Genomic DNA, 21,150 nt, shown 5'->3' on the forward strand with positions numbered 1-21,150 from the left:
GGCACTGTGTGTGAGTAGTACAAATAGGTGGTGATCTCAGTTCACACTAATACTTTAGCTACGAAACCAATAATGAACAATATTATTGTCAAGCAAAAAAACCTTTATGTGTAAATTCATTCTGCATGTTAAAAATGAGATACATACAATAATAAATATTCACAAGACATAGAGTATGGGTAGACAAATAAACTCAAATAAGATGGAATTAAAGCCAGGAACAGTCCCAATAAGTATTTTTCACTCTATATTTGCATATAAAATAGACTGCCATTCACTGGAATAATTATTTTTTTCTTGTTAAGCATTTAAATATTTAAAAAATAAGACTCACTTCTGAAAATGCAAATTACTTAAACAGATGGCAATTGCTATACATCCCAAAGGAGAATTTTACATTTGGTTAATTTTTCAAAAATAAGGATGTAAAACAACACATTCATAAAAAATCAGAGGAAAAAATAAGTCTTTCTCTGAAACTAGAACAAAAAATTCTACCTTAACACAATGGATGTAAGGCAGCTGTGAACACTTCATATTTAACATTTAACTAACAAAAGTCCAACCACAAAATCAGAATTCTAACACAAGCACTGGATATTTTAAATTGTGTAAATTTTGTTCCCTTCCTTCACCTAACCTAAAATAAGGCCTTTCTGAACAGCTACAATACTATTAGACACTAGTGAAAATATATCTTTCTACCTAGTTAAGAGTTCTAACAGAGGAAAAAGAAATGGTGTTGGAAATTTCTAACAATACTAAGTTTGCAATACTAAATTTGCAATACTATGGTGCAATACTAAGTTTGATCTAACCATAAGTACCATTTTCAATTATAATTTTTCATGCCACTTGAAAAAATGAATCCTGATGGCTATAAGGAGATTATGTACCTCCCCTAGCAGACAACTTATTTTCATTCTAACCAATACTGGCATTAGGAAGAAAACTGTTAAGCACAAATTGCTGGAAAACAGTTTCAGATGCCCTAGTCTTTAACTCCAAAGACAAAAGAGAAAATGGAGAAAACTGGCTTTTACAGATGAAAGGTCTCAAAGGACCTCTGTCAATGAACATCTTCTGACTAGGGAAAGATTAAAATGAAGTAAGCACCTTTTAAGTTAAAATGGTACCAAAAATGATTCAATAATCTGAGCATTTCTTTCTATGTGTGTTTGACTAAGTCTGAGGTAAGCTTCAATAAAGAATGAAAAATATAGATTGGAAAGAATAGATTGGCTTAAGAGTCAGGGGAATATAAGCCTGGGAAAACAATATCTACTTCTCCCTTCTCTCCATTTAGAAACAAAATCATACCATACAAAACTTTTTGAGTTATAGAGAGCAACAAGACAGAAACATTATTGTTGTGATGTGGCAATAAACTAATTGTTGCTATGAACATCTCTGAATATTCTGGACCTCATGTTTTCCACATGAATCTGTTGTAATGGGTACCATTCATGTATCCATCACAATTTGACTCTAAGATGCTTTGATCAAGTCTCAGATGGGTCACTAATTTTTGAAAAGTTGTTTTTCTGAAGATTTTTCTGTGCCAATGTCTGAAAAGTAAATATATAATAAATATCCATAAGGAAAATTCTTGTTTTTTGTGGTGTTAAGGATAGAACCCAGGGCCTTGAACATTCTAGGCAAACATCCTACACTCTACCACTGAGCTACATCTCTAGTGCAAACTAAATTCTTCATAAAGGAATTACACAAAACTTATCTAAATTTAGCCCAGCAACAACTCTGGCATTTCTGAATTTTCAATGTTTTACACAAAACATAAATCTAAACATAACTTAATTGGAACTTTTTGAACAAGAAAATGTTTATAGAAAATACATATAAAATAAAATGTAATATATTAAACTAAAATTATATTTTAACATACTTTAAATCTATATATGTCTTGTATTAAAATACAGTATGGCAAATACTGTATTAATTTTATAAAATCAAAGTAAGCAGTAATTTAAAGTGCACCCACACAATCTGAAAATAAATTTCTAATAAATGAATCTAAAGTTTCTGAGATCATAAAAGGCTATAGTAAGAAAGTTTCAGAATCAAATATCATAAAAGTATAATTTATCACTATCAAAAACAAAAAGCTTTTAAGCATTATGATAGTTAAACTCATTCAGTGCATTAATCCTCTAATAACACAACAATTTCAGTCAAGGAAATGTAAGGTCAGATTCAAATTTTTTAAACTTAGAATGAAATTGTAAATATTCTCTTTGACTATAGCTTGCTTTATGTAGCACCTAACTCTCCAGGAACTCAAAACATTTCATGAATTTATATCCTGACATTAGTTTTAGTCATTATTGCTTTTTGGGTTTTGCAGAGGAGCAAAGAACTGCTTCAAGAATATAATTTAGTAAAATCATCCTTACCAGAGGTTAAAATAATGCTAAACAGAAGTTAAAAAATCAAGTTATACCTTACCATCTCTAAAAATTCTATTTCTGTTTGGAGAGTTTCATAAACACTTTCCATGTCGTCTTCCTTATAAAGTTCTAATTCTTTCTTAAGTCTGTTTTAAAAGAAAATTTCATATTACTAGTTGAACAACTAACTTTTATAATAATTTTTATTACACAGAGAGAAGGTTTGTAGCTTGAAAAAAATCAGAATTTGAAGTTCAAACTAAAAAAATAGAATTTATTCTCTATTGTTCTGTAAGGACTATATGAAAATATGAGGGGAAAAATACCAAAAAGGCAATAAGGTAGACAATAAATAACATATATTTAATAATTTTTTGGTAATTCCAGTTTAATGGAAAAAATGTAGTTCCTTCTTTAAAGACTTCTGATTTAATCTTGGCCACTAAGAAGTTAAATAGCTCGGTTAATCATTTAGTATCTCCTAAATCTCACGTGAATATTTTTAAAGTAAAAACAAATGATCCTTGACATATCTACTTGCTCTAAAATTTAAAAATAACTTTATAATATATAGACACATAATTAAAATACATTCTTAAATTTGAGAGGTAGAATTCAACATTAATCATCCTTTTTATCAATTAAGTAATCTTTTATATAATTTTAATTTTTAAAATGCTTTTATACTTGTACTTAATGTGGATAACAGTGAAGAAACTATTTTCTTTTCTAGTATTATGACTAACATGTCTTCCAAAAAGGAAAACATAATTAAAAGCCATGAGCTGTAACTGGGGAGGTAGAGAGCTAGGATCTGAAATCAGGTAAGGAGTGTGAAGCAGTCCTAAGGGCAGATAATATAAGCAACATCATTCTCACCAAACTAAACAACTCTTGGGCTAGTAATAAGGTGCAAAGTATGGATCATATTGGACCTTTTCTGACCCATTACTGTCAAAGGGAAGAAATTTTAGATTATCAATATTCCCCGAATACCAGGAATAGCAAAAGACAATTCTCTCCAAAGGAAACCATAACATGTTTACATCAAAGGCCTTCTACAGATTGAGAAAAAAAAATGAGCTTATAATAATATATCACCAAGCACTCAACAAGGAAATACTGTATAAGGCACCAGAGACAAGAAATAACGCATTATACAACACAATGGAAAATGGACACAAAGGAAATAAAACCCTCAGAACTCTTTTTAGAGCTTTTGATAATTTCTTATAAAGGATATCCAGTAGCTAGTAAAAATATGAATCAGTGATTATTAGTGACCAACAAAATATAAGGAAAGCACAATGAAATCCCACTGAACAACCACCAGAATATCTAAAATGAAAGTCAGTACCAGGTGTGACAGAGATGTGAAGAAATGAGCTTTCAGAATGCTGGCAAAGGAATGGCATTCCATTCTAAGGTGTATTTTTTTTTAACAGAAAGTTAAAGTCTCAAAGTCTCACCTTGTATAGGAAAACCCTAAGTACAGTTCTGAGAGTTGAGAGGGTACCGACTTATTTAAATCAATGCTCTCATCATTTGAGTGGGAAGGGTCTTTTGTATCTTTTGATTTAATGACTGGTCTCTGCAGGTCCCTTAGTTTTCATTTCTTGCTTCCCGTTTGACTTTAAAGGTTAAACCCTTCCACCCTGTCTACTTCTCACAAGGAACTATAGCTGACTAGAAAAAGGTTTTTGTTTTGCAGTGGAGAAAGGTTTTAAACATCCATACTATGAACAAAAAGCAAAAACACATTTCAAGATTAATAAACCAAAATAACATGAATTGATTTAGTGTATAACAAATAGAGAAAACAGTCAACTGACTTTCTTGAATCAAGTATAACCTGATAAAGATAATGCATACACACATACATCTATAAATACCAATGCAAAAATTATAAATAAAATATTGGCAAAAATAATACAATGTCATATGTAAAGGTATACATTTCCAATGATGAATGTCATTATATTGTATACCTAAAATGTGCCGATAAAATTAATTTAAAATATTACAAACTCATAAATGTAACTGACCATTCTAATATTTCCAAGGAGAAAATAATATGAATATTTCCAGAGGGGCTGAAACAACCTTTGAAATGTTAAAAATGTGTCCCTGATAAACATTCTCAATAAAAATTAGAACTAATGGATACTCTTATATAACACAAAAATGTCAGTCCCTAAAGTAGCACCTTAGCTTCTAGAGGCACTCTCCTTAAGGTCAGGAACAAGGAAGCTCATTGCCTCTATTATTTTTTGATATTTTGTTGGAGTAATTTGCCATCAAAATTAGTCTATAGAACATAACTAGAGACATAACAATTTAAAAGAACTAAAACTACTTTAATTTGAGGTGATATAACAATATACCTGGAGAATCGATGAAACAATAATTTAGTTAAGGTGGCAAGATACAAAATTTGCATAGAAACATAGTCTGTTATATCAATAACTAACATGAGTTTTTATTTGATGGCATATCATAAAAGTATCAGTTATTCCAAGTTAAATCAATTGAATATGACCCTAATTTAAAACGCCAGTAAGTTTTACTCCCAAGGAGTAGGCAAGTTGATCCTAAGGTTTACATGAAAAAAATAAATATTAAAGGAAAGCTCTTGAATGCTTATCTTTTCAGGAAAGCAATGAAAAAGAAAAAGAGCAATGGCTAGCCTTATTAGATATTAAAACATACTTTAAACCTTTGACAATAGAAACAATGTAGTACTGGTATACAAAAATAGTGGAGAAATATATCCAAGTAAAAAGTTGTATCAATACTGAACAACAATATAAAAAGAAAAGTCAATTTCACTCAGAAATGTAAATTTAAAATCTTAAAATATCAGCAAAACCAAACAGCAATAAATTCGAAAATATACACCATGATCGTTTAGTTATTCCAGGAATATAAGGATATCTTAATGTTTACATATTTATGATGCCATTTACTATACTAAGAGATTAAAGACGGAAAAATACAAATGTCTGTTTCAATATATACAGAAAAAAACAACTTGACTAAAAGAAATCCCTAACACTACAGGATAAAATAAATCTGTTATTCAACAAATACACTGCAAATTTTTAAAAAGAAACAAGAAGTAGATTCTATATTAAAATAGATTTAGAAGGCATAACCAGCCAACTGATATATGCAGATATTATTTGGAACCTAAATCAAATAAACTGAAAAATAAATGACATTTAAAGATAATTGGAAATTTGAGCCCTGACCGGAGGTTTTATGGTATCAGTTAATTACTATTAATTATTCTGTGTATGAGATTCTCATTTTCTTAAAGTTCTTTTTAAGAAGATATACAATATAAAAGGATATCTATGATTCAGTTCAAAGTAATATGGAAGAATGGTGAACAGAGAAACATTAAACAAGATTGACTATAAACTGATAACTGTTAAATTGAGTTTTCTTTTTTGGTACTGGGGATCGAACTCAGGACCTTGAACTTGCAAGGCAGGCAGCAGAACCACTGAGCTAAATTCCAGGCCCTAAATTGAGTTTTCATTATACTTGGTTCATTATCTTGTTCTTTTTACTTTTTATGTGTTTTAAAACATATATTTCAAAATAGAGGATTCGGTTTGGATAGTGGCCATAGAGTCAACATCTAAAATTCTCTTCTGTTTCCATGTACAAGCAATGAACAGTTAGAACACACAATTTTTTAAAAGAACCATTTACAACAGTATCTAAAACTATAAGCTACCTTAAAATAAAATTCACTAATTTTCCAAATTTACCAAAATATAATATTTATAAAAAGAATGCATAAGGAAATAAAACCCTATGTATGTGAAGTTCTTTGTGTTGAGCTTTCTAGAATTTAATAGTAAATTGGTAAATTTACCAAATAAAATTTAGTAAAGATATAAAAGATCGACAAACAAAAATTTAAAGTATGTTAAAGAAAATTTTTTAAATGGAGGTATTCTAAGTTCCTAGACAGACCTCATTATAATTATATAAATTCTTCCAAAATGAACTGTAAGGATGAGTGGAATTACTGTAATCACAATCACAGATTTTCAGATTCAAAAATGTATGGAAAAAAAGCAAAGGGCTAAGAACAACCAATACTCTTGGTGAAGACACAAAATAAGGTGTAGGAGATGCCCTACTTTACACCAACTCATTATAAAATAACAGTAATTAAGTTGTTATAACCGTATAGTGTGCACTTAATAGTAATTACAACAGCACTGCACAGAAATAAACTGACCAAAGAAATACAATAGAAAGTCTGGAAACAGACCCATGGCTATATGTAATATAGAAAGGTAAATGATTGGTTACTTGATAGGGAGGTAGATAGAATAGATAGAGAAGAGTTTTATAGGTTTTTCATAAAAAAACTTGAGGATAAAAATAAGTGTTCTTTCTCCTAAATAAGAAAAATACAAAGAATAACTTTGTGCCACGAATTAAAAACTTACATGAAACAAGTTTGCAAAAATATAGCTTTCCAAATTTATTTTAAAACAGAAAGTCTACTGTAACTTGAGAAAAATCAAATAACTGGCTCAAAATTTCCTACAAAGAAAACACTAAGGCAACAAAATACCAACATAAAAAGATTAGAAAAAAATTCTGAAAGTCAAATATTGAGGATAAAGATTAACTGGACATTTTATTATGTGTTAATGGGAGTATAATTTGGTTTAAACACTTGGAAAACAGCTTGTCATTATCTTGAAGTTCGACATTCATGTGCCCTACATTCTTTTTCCATCAGACATAAAGAAATTCCTGTACGTATGCATCAGCACACACACGTCAACTGCTATGATAGCAAAAACCCAGAAACATTACAAATTGCCACTGAAAACAGAAAAAAAAATGTAGTGTATTCATTTGTCGCAAACATGGGTAAATTTTATTTTATTTTAGTGTTACAGATTTTATTTCCTAATATTTGAAGTTAGTGATAGAAGTCTCACCGAGAGCTGAGAGCTAAATACAGTAGAAATACACAATACAATACAATAAATACAAAAATACTGCCAATTGCCTTAGTTTGTCAACTCCAAGGGAAAATACAAAATACAATACAATAAATACAAAAATACTGCCAATTGCCTTAGTTTGTCAACTCCAAGGGTGGGAAATAGTCAACTGCTGACTCCAAGGAGTAGGGAGAGATACCAGTTTGTAGATTTTCTTAAATCACCTACCCCATGACCCATCAATAACTCCTCACCCCAGATTTGATACAAGTGTCCTGAGGGAAAACTCCATAGAGAAGGGCAAAACACACAAGCTCAAGGATGATCCAGAAATATATTACCCATAAAATGAGAGCAAAACTTCAGAACCACTCACACTTGGCTACTGTGGCCCACTTTCCACATCTCAATGTTTATATTACAGATTTAATTAAATGGAATAATTTCCACATGGTGTTGGGGGATAACGTGGGGCAACATCAGCTAATATATAGTTTTTGAGGAAGGACTACTTCTGAGGTTTATATTATCGATACAGAAAGTACTGCTTTGAATTCACATCTTTCCACTTTACTCCTTTGTACTGAGAGGAGTGGGAGAAAGAGAAAGGGTAAAAACTAGGAAGAAAAAAAGATGCTGAGAGGATAGTTCCCAGCCTTTGACATGGACACCCTGGAATTTGGTGGGCATTCCCTAACAATTTAAGATGTGAACAAAGCTCAGATATTTGAGCTTTCCACTGAGGAAGATAAGCTACCATTCTCATGGTCATCTCCAATGCTGGACTCTGAGAAGTTGCTCCCTTCATCCTCTTCCCCATCTTCTTCATTTTCCTTTTTGATCCCTGTGCATGATGATAGTTGTTCTGAATTATCTCTAAGGCATCTGTCTCTAGAGCCTCAGCCCCTTTTCCTTTCTAAGTCCTTCTGGCAGGTGCTGGGCTGGTGAGGATGGCACGCATGCTTTTCTGAACTTGGGGCTTGGGCCTCCTGCCACGGTCATGTTCTTCCCTTTACTGTAGCTTTTCTTTTTGTATGCAGCATATTCCTTGGGTGACAAAGTCTTGAGACAGAGATCCAGATCCACCCTGTACTGTTTCTGCAGCTCCTCAGCCTGCTTTGCATAATGTTCTTTCAAGTTCTGGGGCACACGATGCCAGTGTCTGCTTATTTGTACCATTCACTCCTTCATGGGCAAATGTTTTAGCTCCTTACTTGACCAGGAATCTTGATGAAATTTGTGATATCCATCCATGGAGGGTTTTTTGGGCTCTTTATGAAAGTTTAAAATCTTGCAAAATGCATCATTTTTTGAAGGAGACCTCTCATTTTTCACATTTTCTTGTACATTCTTCTGGGCTTTGGTTTGGCACCTCTTGGAACCATCAGATTTTTTTTTTTTTTTTTTTTTTTTTTTTTTTTAGTTCAGAAGTAGATCAGAGTGTTTTTTTCTGAATTCAGCCAGTTTTTCTTCAAACTCCTGCTTCTCCTTATGGAATGCCTCCATATATTTCAGCTTTGCTGTGGGAGCTGCTTATTATTTCTCAGCTAGGATTTTGGTTAACTCCTGATTGCTCAGCTCAGGGTGCTTTTTGGAGTAGTGAGCCCTGTGCTCCATATAAAATCGGATATGAGCAGTCAATGGCCTTTTGGGGAAATCTGGATATTTCTTGTATTCATTGTTTCTACTGTGATTTTTAACAAGTTCTTTGGCTTCAAGCACTAATTCTGTCAGTGGCTGGAACTTCTGTAATTTGGAAGAAATCTCTGTCCATTTGAGTTTGCACATTTCTGCAAAAAAAGAAAAATTAAAAATCTATTTTTCCACTCCAGATGTGACTCGGTTGTGTGGGACCTTGGGTTGCCATTGAACAGGAGATTATTTTGCACACTTTCCAGTAAGCTCTGTATGTTTTTCTTGGATGAGTGGCCCTGCTTATGAAGTGATTTCATCTCAAGCTTGTGTTTTTGGATACTTTTAACGTCTGAGTTGAGCAAACACTTCAATAGAAGTTCAACCACTTTACTCAGCAGGTAATATATTTCCTTTTTTTTTTTTTTTTTTTGGTACGGTGGATCGAACTTGGGATCTTGCACTTGTGAAGCAGGCAGCGGCACCACTGAGCTAAATCCCTGGCCCAGGTAATATATTTCTAAAAGTCCTCCTTTAAGTACAAATCTGTGTTTCTGAACATTCTGCGGTGGTTGTCATCAGTTTCTTGCCAGAAAAATCCCTTTATCAGCTCAACGGCTCTCGGGACCACAGCTGAAGCAAGGTGATGGAAGTACAAATAGCTCCAGGTCCCTGGAACTGAAAGACAGTCGTTACTGGAGGAGCACTGAGAAACGAGGTCAGCTTACTCCAAACTGCTACTGAAGTACACGGGTAAATTTTAGAAGCAGTGTCGAATAAAGAACATGTCCCAGACAGTACAATACTATTTTTACTTAATTAAAAATACATAAATATAGTGAATCGACTATTTGGGCTTGCATATATAGATACATGGGGTTATGTACAGATATATGACATGAATTTAAATAAATTATATAATAAAACAAGAAAATGAATCAAGTAAGTCATATAACACATATGCACACTATAAAATACAATATTGTACATAAGTTATAGCTAGGGTAAGATATGTGATATAATATAGGGAATATATGGAATATAAGAACCATACCTGATGTAAATTTTTGATAGTATTTTTGTTGTTGTTGTTGTTCTTGTTTTCGGTACTGGGGGTCAAACTCAGGACCTTGTGAGGCAGGCGGTAGAGCTAAATCCCTGTCCCTTTTTGTAATATTTTAATTCATTCACAGTTATTCAATAATTTTTATATTTCTAAATTACATAGTTTACATGTATCATTTAAAGACCCACTAGGGAAAGAAAACATATTATTTAAAATAACAATATGATATCCTATATAAGTGAAGTTCATTTAAGAGTAAATAGGAATCCTAAAGGAACATTTAGGTAACAAGGAGAGTAACTTAATTTTGAAGATTAGATGTTTAAACAAGTTTGACATTTGTATTAAATATTTTTAAAGAATAAGTGGAAGGTAAATGCTGAGCTACAATGTGCTGGGTTGGCACACTGTATTTAGATCCTGCTATTATAATGTTTGTAAAGCCTCATTTTAATATATTTATTTTTTCAAACAAAATGGTAGAGCTTTCTTCCCAATATCATCAATACTTGCTTTACTGTAGTTCAAATGAACTACATATTCTGTAAGATCTTTTACACCCATCAGAATTAGGTGGTGACCATTCTCTATTTCAGTTACCTATTAATCAGAATGAAAGACTTGAAATTAAAGAGGACATTCAGAGCCAATTATAGCAAGTATTTCTCTATTCAGCATATAATCAAGCTGTAGAATTTAGATCTGCATTTAAAGAAAAGATTGCCATTGCTTGCTTTAAAAGAAGCTAGATGATAATGGCATGAATATTAATACATTTACACTAGCAATATAATGGTAAGCTGAAATTATGCTTCATTGCATAGGCTGATTGGCTACAGGAGATATGAAGTTCACTCATTTACTGGACAATAACTAAGGTAGTTTGCATCCGTTATAGTTACCTTTCTCTGAATCATCAAATAATGACTGGGATAAGTTAACAACACTGCTAGTTAGTTTAGCAAAATGTATGTTCCATGTAAAGTACTTTAATTATTTGTTATACCATTCCAATATTGTTTTCACTTAGCTCCATGACACAGAAAACCCTTGACAATGTACATTTTTATCAGACTGTACACAACTACAATTGAAGTAGAAATTAAGACAAATTTCAGCCAATGTCCTGGTACCTAAACCAGATGCTGTTAAAATTTAGGTATATTTCATTGCAATCTTTAGTTTCTATATAATAGCAAGGGTACAACTTTATCTTTTAGTTTTTTCTTTTACTTGATTCTATCATACATTTTCCCCAGTAAACGATGTATGCCAATTTATACCATTTAAGACAAATGCTTAGTAGTCCAAGTGGCTACATCATAGTTAACTTATTAATTTATGGTCAAGCATTTGAACTGTTCTTTTGTCATAAATAACATTATTATTAACACTCTCTGGGCATAAAGCTTCTGCACTTAAAATGCTTTTCCTCAACCAATAACAAAAGTTGGCAGGGTTGTGGGGAGAAAGGAAACCTTCTCCATTGTTGGTGGGAGTGAAGACTGGTGCAACCACTGTGGAAATCAATATGGAGACACCTCAAAGAGCTGGAGTGACTACAGGTTCCATTTGACCCAGCCTCCCTCTGCTGGGTATCTTTCCAAAAGAATTAAAAGAATCATACCACAGTGATGTATGCACACCCATGTTTATAGCGGCACAGTTTGTAATAGCTCAAACTTGGAAACAGTCCATTTGCCCATCAGTTGGAGATTGGATAAAGATGTGGTTTTTCTATAAAATGGAGTACTGCTCAGCCATAAAGACTGAGACATTAGACTCATTCATAGGAAAATGGATACATATTGAGGATATACTCCTAAGTGAAATAAATAAGTCACACATGTGTAAATACAGAATAGTTTCTCTGGTGTGAATAAACTGTAATAGTACATAAGATCCTAATGAGATAACTGACATTGTGAAATTGGAAGAAAAGGGCTAAAGGTGTAGGGAAAGAGGGAAGGGTGGGGGAAAGGTAATAAGGGAAAATATGAGAAAATGAAAAAATGGAAATAAAGTGTTTGTAAATGGAGAGGGCAGGAAGGGGTGAAGGGAGGGGAGGGACAAGGGGAAAAAATGAGAACCAAGACCTGTCATGTAAAGGTACAAGATCCCAATGATGAATGTAACTGTACTGTATACGTAAAATGTACCAATAAACTCAATAAAAGAAAAAAATGCTTTTCCTTAGGAGAGAGCTCATAAGTAGAATTGAGTCAAAATTGCAAAACATTTATGTGTGTGTGTGTGTGTGTGTGTGTGTGTGTGTGTAATCTTAATTTTATTTTAAATACTGAATAGGCAATGTATACTAATAGTGATGTCTGAGTCATCTCTACACCACACCCTGGCCAATTCTGAGTATGATTATTTAATAATGCATTTGAAAATTTGACAGAAAGACACAATATTTAGTGGTTTTAGTTTGCCTTTTATTGTTAAGCAGCCCCTTAATTTTATTCATTTGAGTATTCTTAATAACACTACAGTATATAATAAAAAGTTTTTTAACATATTTGTTGGATAAATGCATGAATGAAAAATTATTTTAGTGTTACCTTATAGATTTTTATCAGTTGATTAGTAATTTAGTTGTTACTTATTATTATTATTTAGTATTTAGTTGTTATCTCTTATTTGGCATTGTACCACAAATACTGTAATTTTGTCCAATTTCCATTCCTGGATGTTATTTCTGACACAAAGAATTTTAAATTTTATATGTTAAACCTTATGTGATTCTTATCCCTTTTGGTTTCCTTAATTACACTTGAGATTTTTTCTACTTTCCAGTAGTTTTTCATAGCTTGACTTTCTTAACATTATTTCCTCTATGCTAATTTGTATAAATATTGTTTTAGTATCATTTAAACACAAAATTACTTTTCGAAAGTACTGTAAGTGGTCTCCTTTGATGTATAATTTATTTCTAAAAGTAAGTTGAAAGTCAAATATGTGAAAGCAGAATTATCAATTTTTTAATTTATGCTTTCCCTTAGTCCACGCCATTACCAGACAGGTAAGAACCTTTACAAGTATGTAGGGCTGACCCAGTCATCTGCTGAGAAGCAGCTGGAAAAGGAGGGAATCTTACCAGATATTCCTTACTCCAAATTTTGGGTTGGTTAGATTGGGAATTTCTTTTGCCACATATTATCTGTCATCTTCCCCAATCCCACACCAAAAAAGATTTATTTATAAAAACAAACACAAAAATGAAAAAAATCCAAACTTGTATGACATTATCAGAGACCAATGAATCTAGAAAATGATCACTGTAATATTGCACATTGCTTGTGTAATATTCAAAATGACTTCAAAATTTAGGAGACAAGTATATCTGTATCAGAATATGGCTTCTAAAATAATCTATTAAGTCCACTATCAAAAATTTCCCCAAGCTTTAATAGCTGTAATATATGCCAAGAATTCACAAAACAGGGAATCTCTATTGGCTTGAAGGCTACATAATCAATGCTGTACAGACACTTCTTTTAGTGAATAAATGATGAAGTTCTACAAGAAAAGATGCAGAGTCAGGAGAAATATTCAACAAAATACAGTTATATTTTATAAATGTTCAAAAAAGATAATATGGGTTAGGTATTGACTAGCATTTTGCAGAAACTTTACAGCTGCGATTTTATTATACTTCTCCACTTTGAGTTAGTCTTATTGAAAACACAGAGCAAGCAAATACGGACGATTAACTAAATGTAGTCTGGATAACAATTCCCATTACTCCATTAAATGATGCTTATTCTAAATAATGTTACAGACACTCCTGCAAGTAGTTAAAGATACACTTATAAAAATGCAACTAATTATAAATATCTAGAAACTGCATTTGCAAGAATTCATGGGAGAATAATTAGATAAATATGACATTTCCACACAATGACATGAAAAGGAATAAAATTCACCAGTACACATTAATGTGGAACGTGTCTATATTTTGCTAAAGAATAAAGCATACTATAGAACAGTGTGAGTTCATGATCTCATTTCTGCTGAACACCCAGGAAAACATTTGCATACATGCACATATGCACACATACAGAAAAATAAACTGACAAGTACATACTAAACTTTTAACTATGGTCATAATGTATGCATCAGAATAAGGAGATGAGAGAGGATACATATATTTGTACATTCTGATAGTGCTTGAATTTTTAACTTAATATAGCCTACTGTTACAATTTAAAAATAAGTATGTGTGTATATACATGCATATTTAGTAAAAGTGTATACATATATAAACCAGTATACCATTTTGAGAGGCTGAGAGTATTTTAATACCATGTGGTTATGCCTTCTTATAAATCCAAGGATCATCAATATGACCTTGATGACCAACTTAACTGGATGACTTTCACTGAAAGGGCAATAGCACTGCTTTACTACCCATAGATTCATTTAGTCTCTCAGTGGAAGATGCAGATTAATTTTTGTCCAGTTTCCACTGCAAATATGCTCTTCACAAAAACTACACTGTATTTTAAGTGCTCAGAATATAAATCTTGTGTCTTTGACTTTTCAGATTTATTTCTGAAACATGCTTCCTGATGTATTAAACAAGCACAAATACTGGTTACAGAAGATGTAAAATAACTCTAAAAAGAAATTCTACGGGTAAAGAAAATGTCTAAAATGTTTAAAGTTTTCTGTAATGTTACTATTTTGAATAAATTTTTAAAAATCGCTATCAACTATATTTTGGTAATCCTGGTGTTGAATAAAAATAAAAAAATAATAGATTCTGGGAGTTTGAAGGCGCCCAAAATATAATTCTTTCCTATCTCAAGTTTGAAAAATAAGGAAAGCAGAAATAAAGCAAAATATCTCATATACTTCTGATAGAGCATATTCTGGAGAATATGTGTTATGTCTGTAGGCAAGAGTTTTCCAATACTGAACCCCAGAATTACCATAATTTAATATCATTAAAGGTACTCAGGACCCCATTAGCTCTCTTTTACAGACTCCTACTACTACTAAATCAAGGGGGTATAGAGCTGAGTAGAACACATATTTTTGAGGCATGCAAAACTCAAGAATGATGGGAAATAGGAAGGGGCTGGGCTCCACACTATCAAGCTCATCTCTCAAACTCTTAGACTGGATCATTCCTCCACACTTCAGGGGTAAGAGCATGGGGGTCTGGGGCAAAACGAGGAGGGTTAAATGAATAAGGCTTTTTCCACAACAAATAAAAAATCAGGAGTGAAAAGAATTCCATTCCAAAGTGAGGTTACCCCAGTAGGTATACTATACTATACCATGTTTTTCAAATAACTTTGAAACCATATGAAGAATTTATCTTTTGTAGCAAAAATGCAATTATTTGTCAACTAAATCACTGAAACTGACATTTATTGAACACCTGCACTTTTGACTGTGCTACATGTAGATGCTGAACAAAAGATGAACAAAAAGTAGATTGAGTTCCCAGTAAGTGAGACAGACTGATATTTGCACACAAATATCACTGACTAGGGCTAGTGATGTAACAATTATAAACAAGTTCTCTATAAACACAGAAAACAAAATAATAGAAGAAAGCCTTTATAATTACATTCATTTATTCCTATTTATTCCACATCTACGGTATGACAACCTCTACCAAAGAATTAGACATTAGATATACAATAGTGAATAAAATAGAAAAGATCTTTCCTCTTAGCACACGGGCAAGACAGATATTAGCAAAATAAGTATGTAAATATGTAACTGTAAAATGGAACATGCACTATAACGGAAAAAATTCAGGATGCAATTGAGGAAATATCAGAAGTTACATGATTTAATTACAGGGTAAGGGGGGTTCTCTGAGAAAGACTTTCAGCTCATAGCCAAAGATGGGGTATGATCCACAAGACAGTAGATAGGCAGGAAGAGTGGGGAACAGAGAATTTCAGTGGAAGAAAACGTAGATATAAAGGTCTTTACATGTAAAAAAAAAAAATAGAAGCTTGAAGGAACAGAGTGAGAAGCAGGTCATGATTGAAGTTAATGTGAAGGAGGTGGTCAGAGCCATATTTTGAAAAGAATCATTAAATGACTATAGCAGGGGAATCACACAATTCAGTTTATTATAGATCATAGAATCCAACAGCAGGTGAAAGGAGAGCAGAAAACAGACTGGTAGTAAGAGCTAAGAGAGCGAGAATGGTAGCTGCTACCTGGACAGAAGCAGTAGATACAAAGAAGTGCAAAGAGTCACAAAACGTGGGGATGGATTGCAGCAGGGTAGAAATGGTGAGGTTGTGAACATGTCAAAACTACCTGCCACACTTTGGACTTCAGAAATACATGGAGAAAAATAACACCAATGCTGGGTCTTGAAGACAGAGCTGGATCTTAGCTATTGGAAAGAGTCAATGACACTCTCCAATAGAGTAATACAACAGTGTATGCAATAAAATGCAGGAATATAGCGGCTAGGCGTAGATTATGAAGGCCCCTGAATTACTGATAAAAGTTTCTGTTTTTGTTTATCTGTTTGTTTAATGAAGGCAGCATTGCTACATATTCACTTGATTTACATCAGACTTCTGGGAATTTAGGAAAGGAGACCTTAAGAAAGGATTCCATGCTAAGCCTGTGGTCCTAGTTACTCAGCAGTTTAAGGAAGATCATTTCAGCCCCAAAGTTCAAAATCAGCCTGGGAAAAATTGGAAGATCTGTATCAAACAAAATAGTGTGCAAACAAACAAACATATAAAGAAGAATTAGAAAGAAAAAAAAAGTTGTATTTCTTTCTTTTTTTTTAGCTTTAATTGAGTTTATTGGTACACTTTAGGGATACAGTAGCGTTACATTCATTGTTGGGATCTTGCACCTCTACATGACAGGTCTTGGTTCTCATTTTTTCCCCTTGCCCCTGCCCTACCTTCACCCCCTCCTCCCCTCCGCATCTACAAACACTTTATTTCCATCTCTTCATTATCTCATATTTTTTTCTTTTCCCTTACTACCCGTCCTCTACACATCCCACCTTCCCTACACATTTAGCCCCTATAAAATGGAATATTACTCAGTCATAAAGAATGAGAAAATAGATTCATTCATAGGAAAATGGATACATATTGAGGATATACTCCTAAGTGAAATAAATAAGTCACACATGTGTAAATACCAAATAGTTTCTCTGGTGTGAATAAACTATAATAGTAAGTAAGATCCTAATGAGATTACTGACATTGTGGAATGGGAAGAAAGGGGCTAAAGATGTAAGAAAAATTATTTTTAAAAACAGAAAGAGGGATTTAGAATAATGATTTGGAAATCACCTATAGATGAGAACCATAAATCTCCGAACCAAGTGCGATACCTAATGGAAAGTATGAAGTGAAAACAGTGTCAATGACTAAGGTTTGGGAAGCCTCTACATTGAAAGACAGGCAGTAGGACAAATGACAAGCTCACAAGACATAATATCCTCATAGATGTATGAAATAAAAATAAAACTAATTATAGCTAAAAATACTAGACCATTTGCTGCGTACCAAGCACTGTTCTAAGAAGTTTAATATAGTGAATAATTATTTTATACTATAATTATGTGAGGTTCGTACTGTTATTAACCCTGTTTTCTAGTTGCGGAGACTCAGGCACATAAGTTAAATTGCTTGTCCAATTACTTGTCCTATTACTAAGTAATGGCTTGAGATTCAAAAAAATTTATATTTTAACCACTAGGCTTTACTGCCTGCAAATACTCAGATCTTTATCATCTGTCCTCTTCACAGGATATTTCTAAAAACCTAGCTCAGTCATAGTTACACAATACTTCTAGAGGCTTCTGATGAACTAAGGCTTAAGTTTTAATCATAGCAGTTTTCTTCAGGTTAGCTGCTATAATGTACTCCACTTTCTTCACAATAGAATCCTTTAAATAAATCAACATCTTGATATTTATAAGTAAAATATTACTTAAAGTGGGGAACCACTAAAGCAATTGTGGATATAAAGTACTGAGATGGTTCTCTACATTAAAGGATGACATCTAAGTAAGACTCCAGAAAATAGAACATAGCAAGTTAATTTTTAAAATATTTACTATACTAATTTTTTTCCTCATTGAGTTTATTGGTATATTTTAGGTATACAGTACAGTTACATTCATCATTGGGATATTGCACCTTCACATGACAGGTCTTGGTTCTTATATTTTCCCCTTTTCCCTGCCCTCCCTTCACCCCTCCTCCCCTCCCCATTTACAAACATTTTATTTCAATTTTTTCATTTTCTCCTATTTTTTTCTTTCCCTTATTATCTTTCCCCTACCCTTCCCACTTTCCCTACACCTTTAGCCATTTTCTTCCTATTTCATATTGTCAGTTATCTCATTAGAATCTTATGTACTATTATAGTTTGTCCACACCAGAGAAACTATTCAGTATTTACACATGTGTGACTTATTTATTTCACTTAGGAGTATATCCTCAATATGTGTCCATTTTCCTACGAATGTATCTAATTTCTCATTATTTATGACTGAGTAGTATTCCATTTTATAGAAAAATCCACATCTTATTTATCCAGTTTCCAATTGATGGGCAAATGGGCTGTTTCCAAGTTTTGGCTATTACAAACTGTGCCGCTATAAACATAGGTGTACATATATCACTGTGATATGATTCTTTTAATTCTTTTGGAAAGATACCCAGCAGAGGGATGGATGGCTGGGTCAAATGGAACCTCTAGTCCCAGCTCTTTGAGGTATCTCCATATTGATTTCCATAGTGGTTGCACTAGTCTGCACTCCCACCAACAATGGAGAAGGTTTCCTTTCTCCCCACAACCCTGACAGCATTTGTTATTGAGTGATTTCTTGACAGCAGCCATTCTTTGTGGGGTGAGGTGGAATCTCAGTGTTGTTTTCACCTGCATCTCTCGAATGACCAGTGATGTGGAACATTTTTTCATATATTTACTTGCTATTTTTACTTCTTTTTCTGAGAAATGTCTGTTCATTTCAGATACCCATTTTTGAATTGGGTCCTTATATTTGGGGGGCTGATTGTTTTGAGTTCTTCATATATTCTAGATAATAGTCCTCTGTTTGAGGAGGAGCTGGTAAAATTTTTTTCCCACATTGTAGGTTGTCTCTTAGCTCTGTTGATGGTTTCTTTTGCAGTGCAGAAGCTTTTTAATAAGATGAGATCCCAGTTGTTGATTCTTTCTGCTAGTTTCCTTGCTACTGAGGATTTGTTCATAAACTCTTTTCCTACATCAATGTCTTCAAGAGTTCTGCCTAACTTATCTTCCAGCAAGTTAAGTGTTTCTGTTTTAATATTTAGATCTTTAATCCACTTGGATTTTAATTTAGTGCCTGGTGAAAGATAAGGGTCTAGTTTTAGTCTTTAGCAGGTTGAGATCCAGTTTTTCCAACGCCATTTATTAAAGAGGCTATCTTTCCTCCATTGGGGATGGTCAGCGTCTTTGTCAAAGATGACATAGCTGAGTGCATCTGGAGTTATTTTTGTGTCTTCCAATCTGTTTCACTGACCCTCAGGTCTGTTTTTTTGCCATAACCATTCTGTTTTTATCATAGTGGTTTTGTAGAATAGTTTGAAATTGGGAATTGTTATACCCACTGCCATGTCTCTGTTGCCTAGGATGGCTTTTGCTATTCTAGGTCTCTTATGGTTCCAAATGAATTTTTGGATTCTTTTTTCTAGTTCTGTGAAATATTGTGTTGGAATTTCAATTGGCATTGCATTGAATCTGTATAGCAGTTTTGGTAGTATGGCCATTTTCACTATGTTGATTCTTCCTACCCAGGAGTAGAGGATATCTTTCCATTTTCTTATATCCTCTTCGATCATTTTTTTCAGAGTGCTGTGTTCTTCACTATGGAGGTGTTTTGCTTCTTTTGTTAGATACTTCACTTTTTTTGAATGCTATTGTGAAGGGAATTGCTTCCCTAATTTCTCTCTCAATGAGTCTGTTATTTGTGTACAAGAAGGCTATTGATTTTTGGGTGTTGACCTTGTATCCAGCTACTGTGCTAAAAGTGTCAATTAAGTCTAGAAGTGTTTTGGTGGAGTTTTTTGGGTTTTCAATGTAGAGTATCATATCATCAGCAAATAATGATAGTTTAACTTCTTCCCTTCCTATCTTTATTCCTTTAATTTCTTTCTCTTATCTAATTGCTGTGGCTAATGTTTCCAGAACTATATCAAAGAGGAGTGGTGATAGTGGGCATCCTTGTCTTGTTCCTGATTTTGACATGAAGGTTTTCAATTTTTGGCCATTTAATATGATGTTGGCTGTTGGTTTTTCATAGATAGCTTTAAGTTGAGATATAGACCATCTATTCCAAGTTTTGGCAGGGTTTTTATCATGAATGGGTGCTGAATTTTGTTAAATGCTTTTTCTGCATCTATTGAGAGGATCATATGGTTTTTGTCCCTGACTTTGTTAATATAGTGTATTACATTTATTGACTTATGAATGTTGAACCATCCTTGCATCCCTGTAATAAATCCAACTTGGTCAGGATGTAAGATCTTCTTGATGATCCTCTGTATTCTGTTTGCTAGTATCTTATTAAGGATTTTTGCATCTATATTCATTAAGGAGACTGGCCTCTTTTTTAGTTGCATCTTTCCCTGGCATGGAAATCAAAGTAATACTTGCTTCCAGTAATGAATTTGGAAGTATTGCTTCCCTTTCAATTTCATTGAAAAGTTTGAAGAGTAATGGCAGTAGTTCTTCTCTAAATGTCTTGTAAAATTCAGCAGTGAATCCATCAGAACCTGGGCTTTTCTTTGTTGGTAAATTTTTAATTACATTTTCAATTTCACTGATTTTGATTGGGGTGTTTAAAATGTTTTCAATCTTCTTTGTTCAATGTTGGTAATTCATAAATATCTAGAAATCTGTCAATTTCTTCTGTGTTTTCCATTTTATTTGAGTTAAGGTTCTCAAAGTAGGTATTAAGGATCCTCTGGATTTCTGGTGGGTCTGTTATGACTTCACCTTTTTCATTCCTGACTGCATGTATCTGAGCCTTTTCTTCCTTTTTTTTTTTTTTTTTTTTTTT

The 21,150-nt window shown here is 33.0% G+C and overlaps 1 protein-coding gene across 11 annotated transcripts in view; it reads right to left on the bottom strand.

Moving 5' to 3' along the window:
- Ccdc172 (coiled-coil domain containing 172) overlaps positions 1–21,150 on the bottom strand; it is a 111,474-nt gene that overhangs the window by 38,540 nt on the left and 51,784 nt on the right. For 6 of the 11 annotated variants that reach the window (XM_010634549.3, XM_010634555.3, XM_010634554.3 and 3 more), the window contains 2 exons: positions 2,467–2,554; positions 1,120–1,568 (listed from right to left, as the gene is read on the bottom strand). The exons of 1 other annotated variant lie outside the window; for it this stretch is intronic. In XM_010634549.3, the coding sequence (XP_010632851.1) occupies positions 1,503–1,568; positions 2,467–2,554 (154 nt within the window). In that variant the 3' untranslated portion in view covers positions 1,120–1,502. Of the gene's footprint in view, positions 1–1,119; positions 1,569–2,466; positions 2,555–9,504; positions 9,701–21,150 lie in introns of those variants that run through there. 4 more of the 11 variants (XM_033761400.1, XM_010634552.2, XM_010634550.3 and 1 more) reach the window with 2 other exon arrangements.

The sequence above is a fragment of the Fukomys damarensis genome, unplaced genomic scaffold (assembly GCF_012274545.1).
Source record: "Fukomys damarensis isolate Sample0158 unplaced genomic scaffold, DMR_v1.0_HiC HiC_scaffold_8, whole genome shotgun sequence".
Lineage (NCBI taxonomy): Eukaryota > Metazoa > Chordata > Mammalia > Rodentia > Bathyergidae > Fukomys > Fukomys damarensis.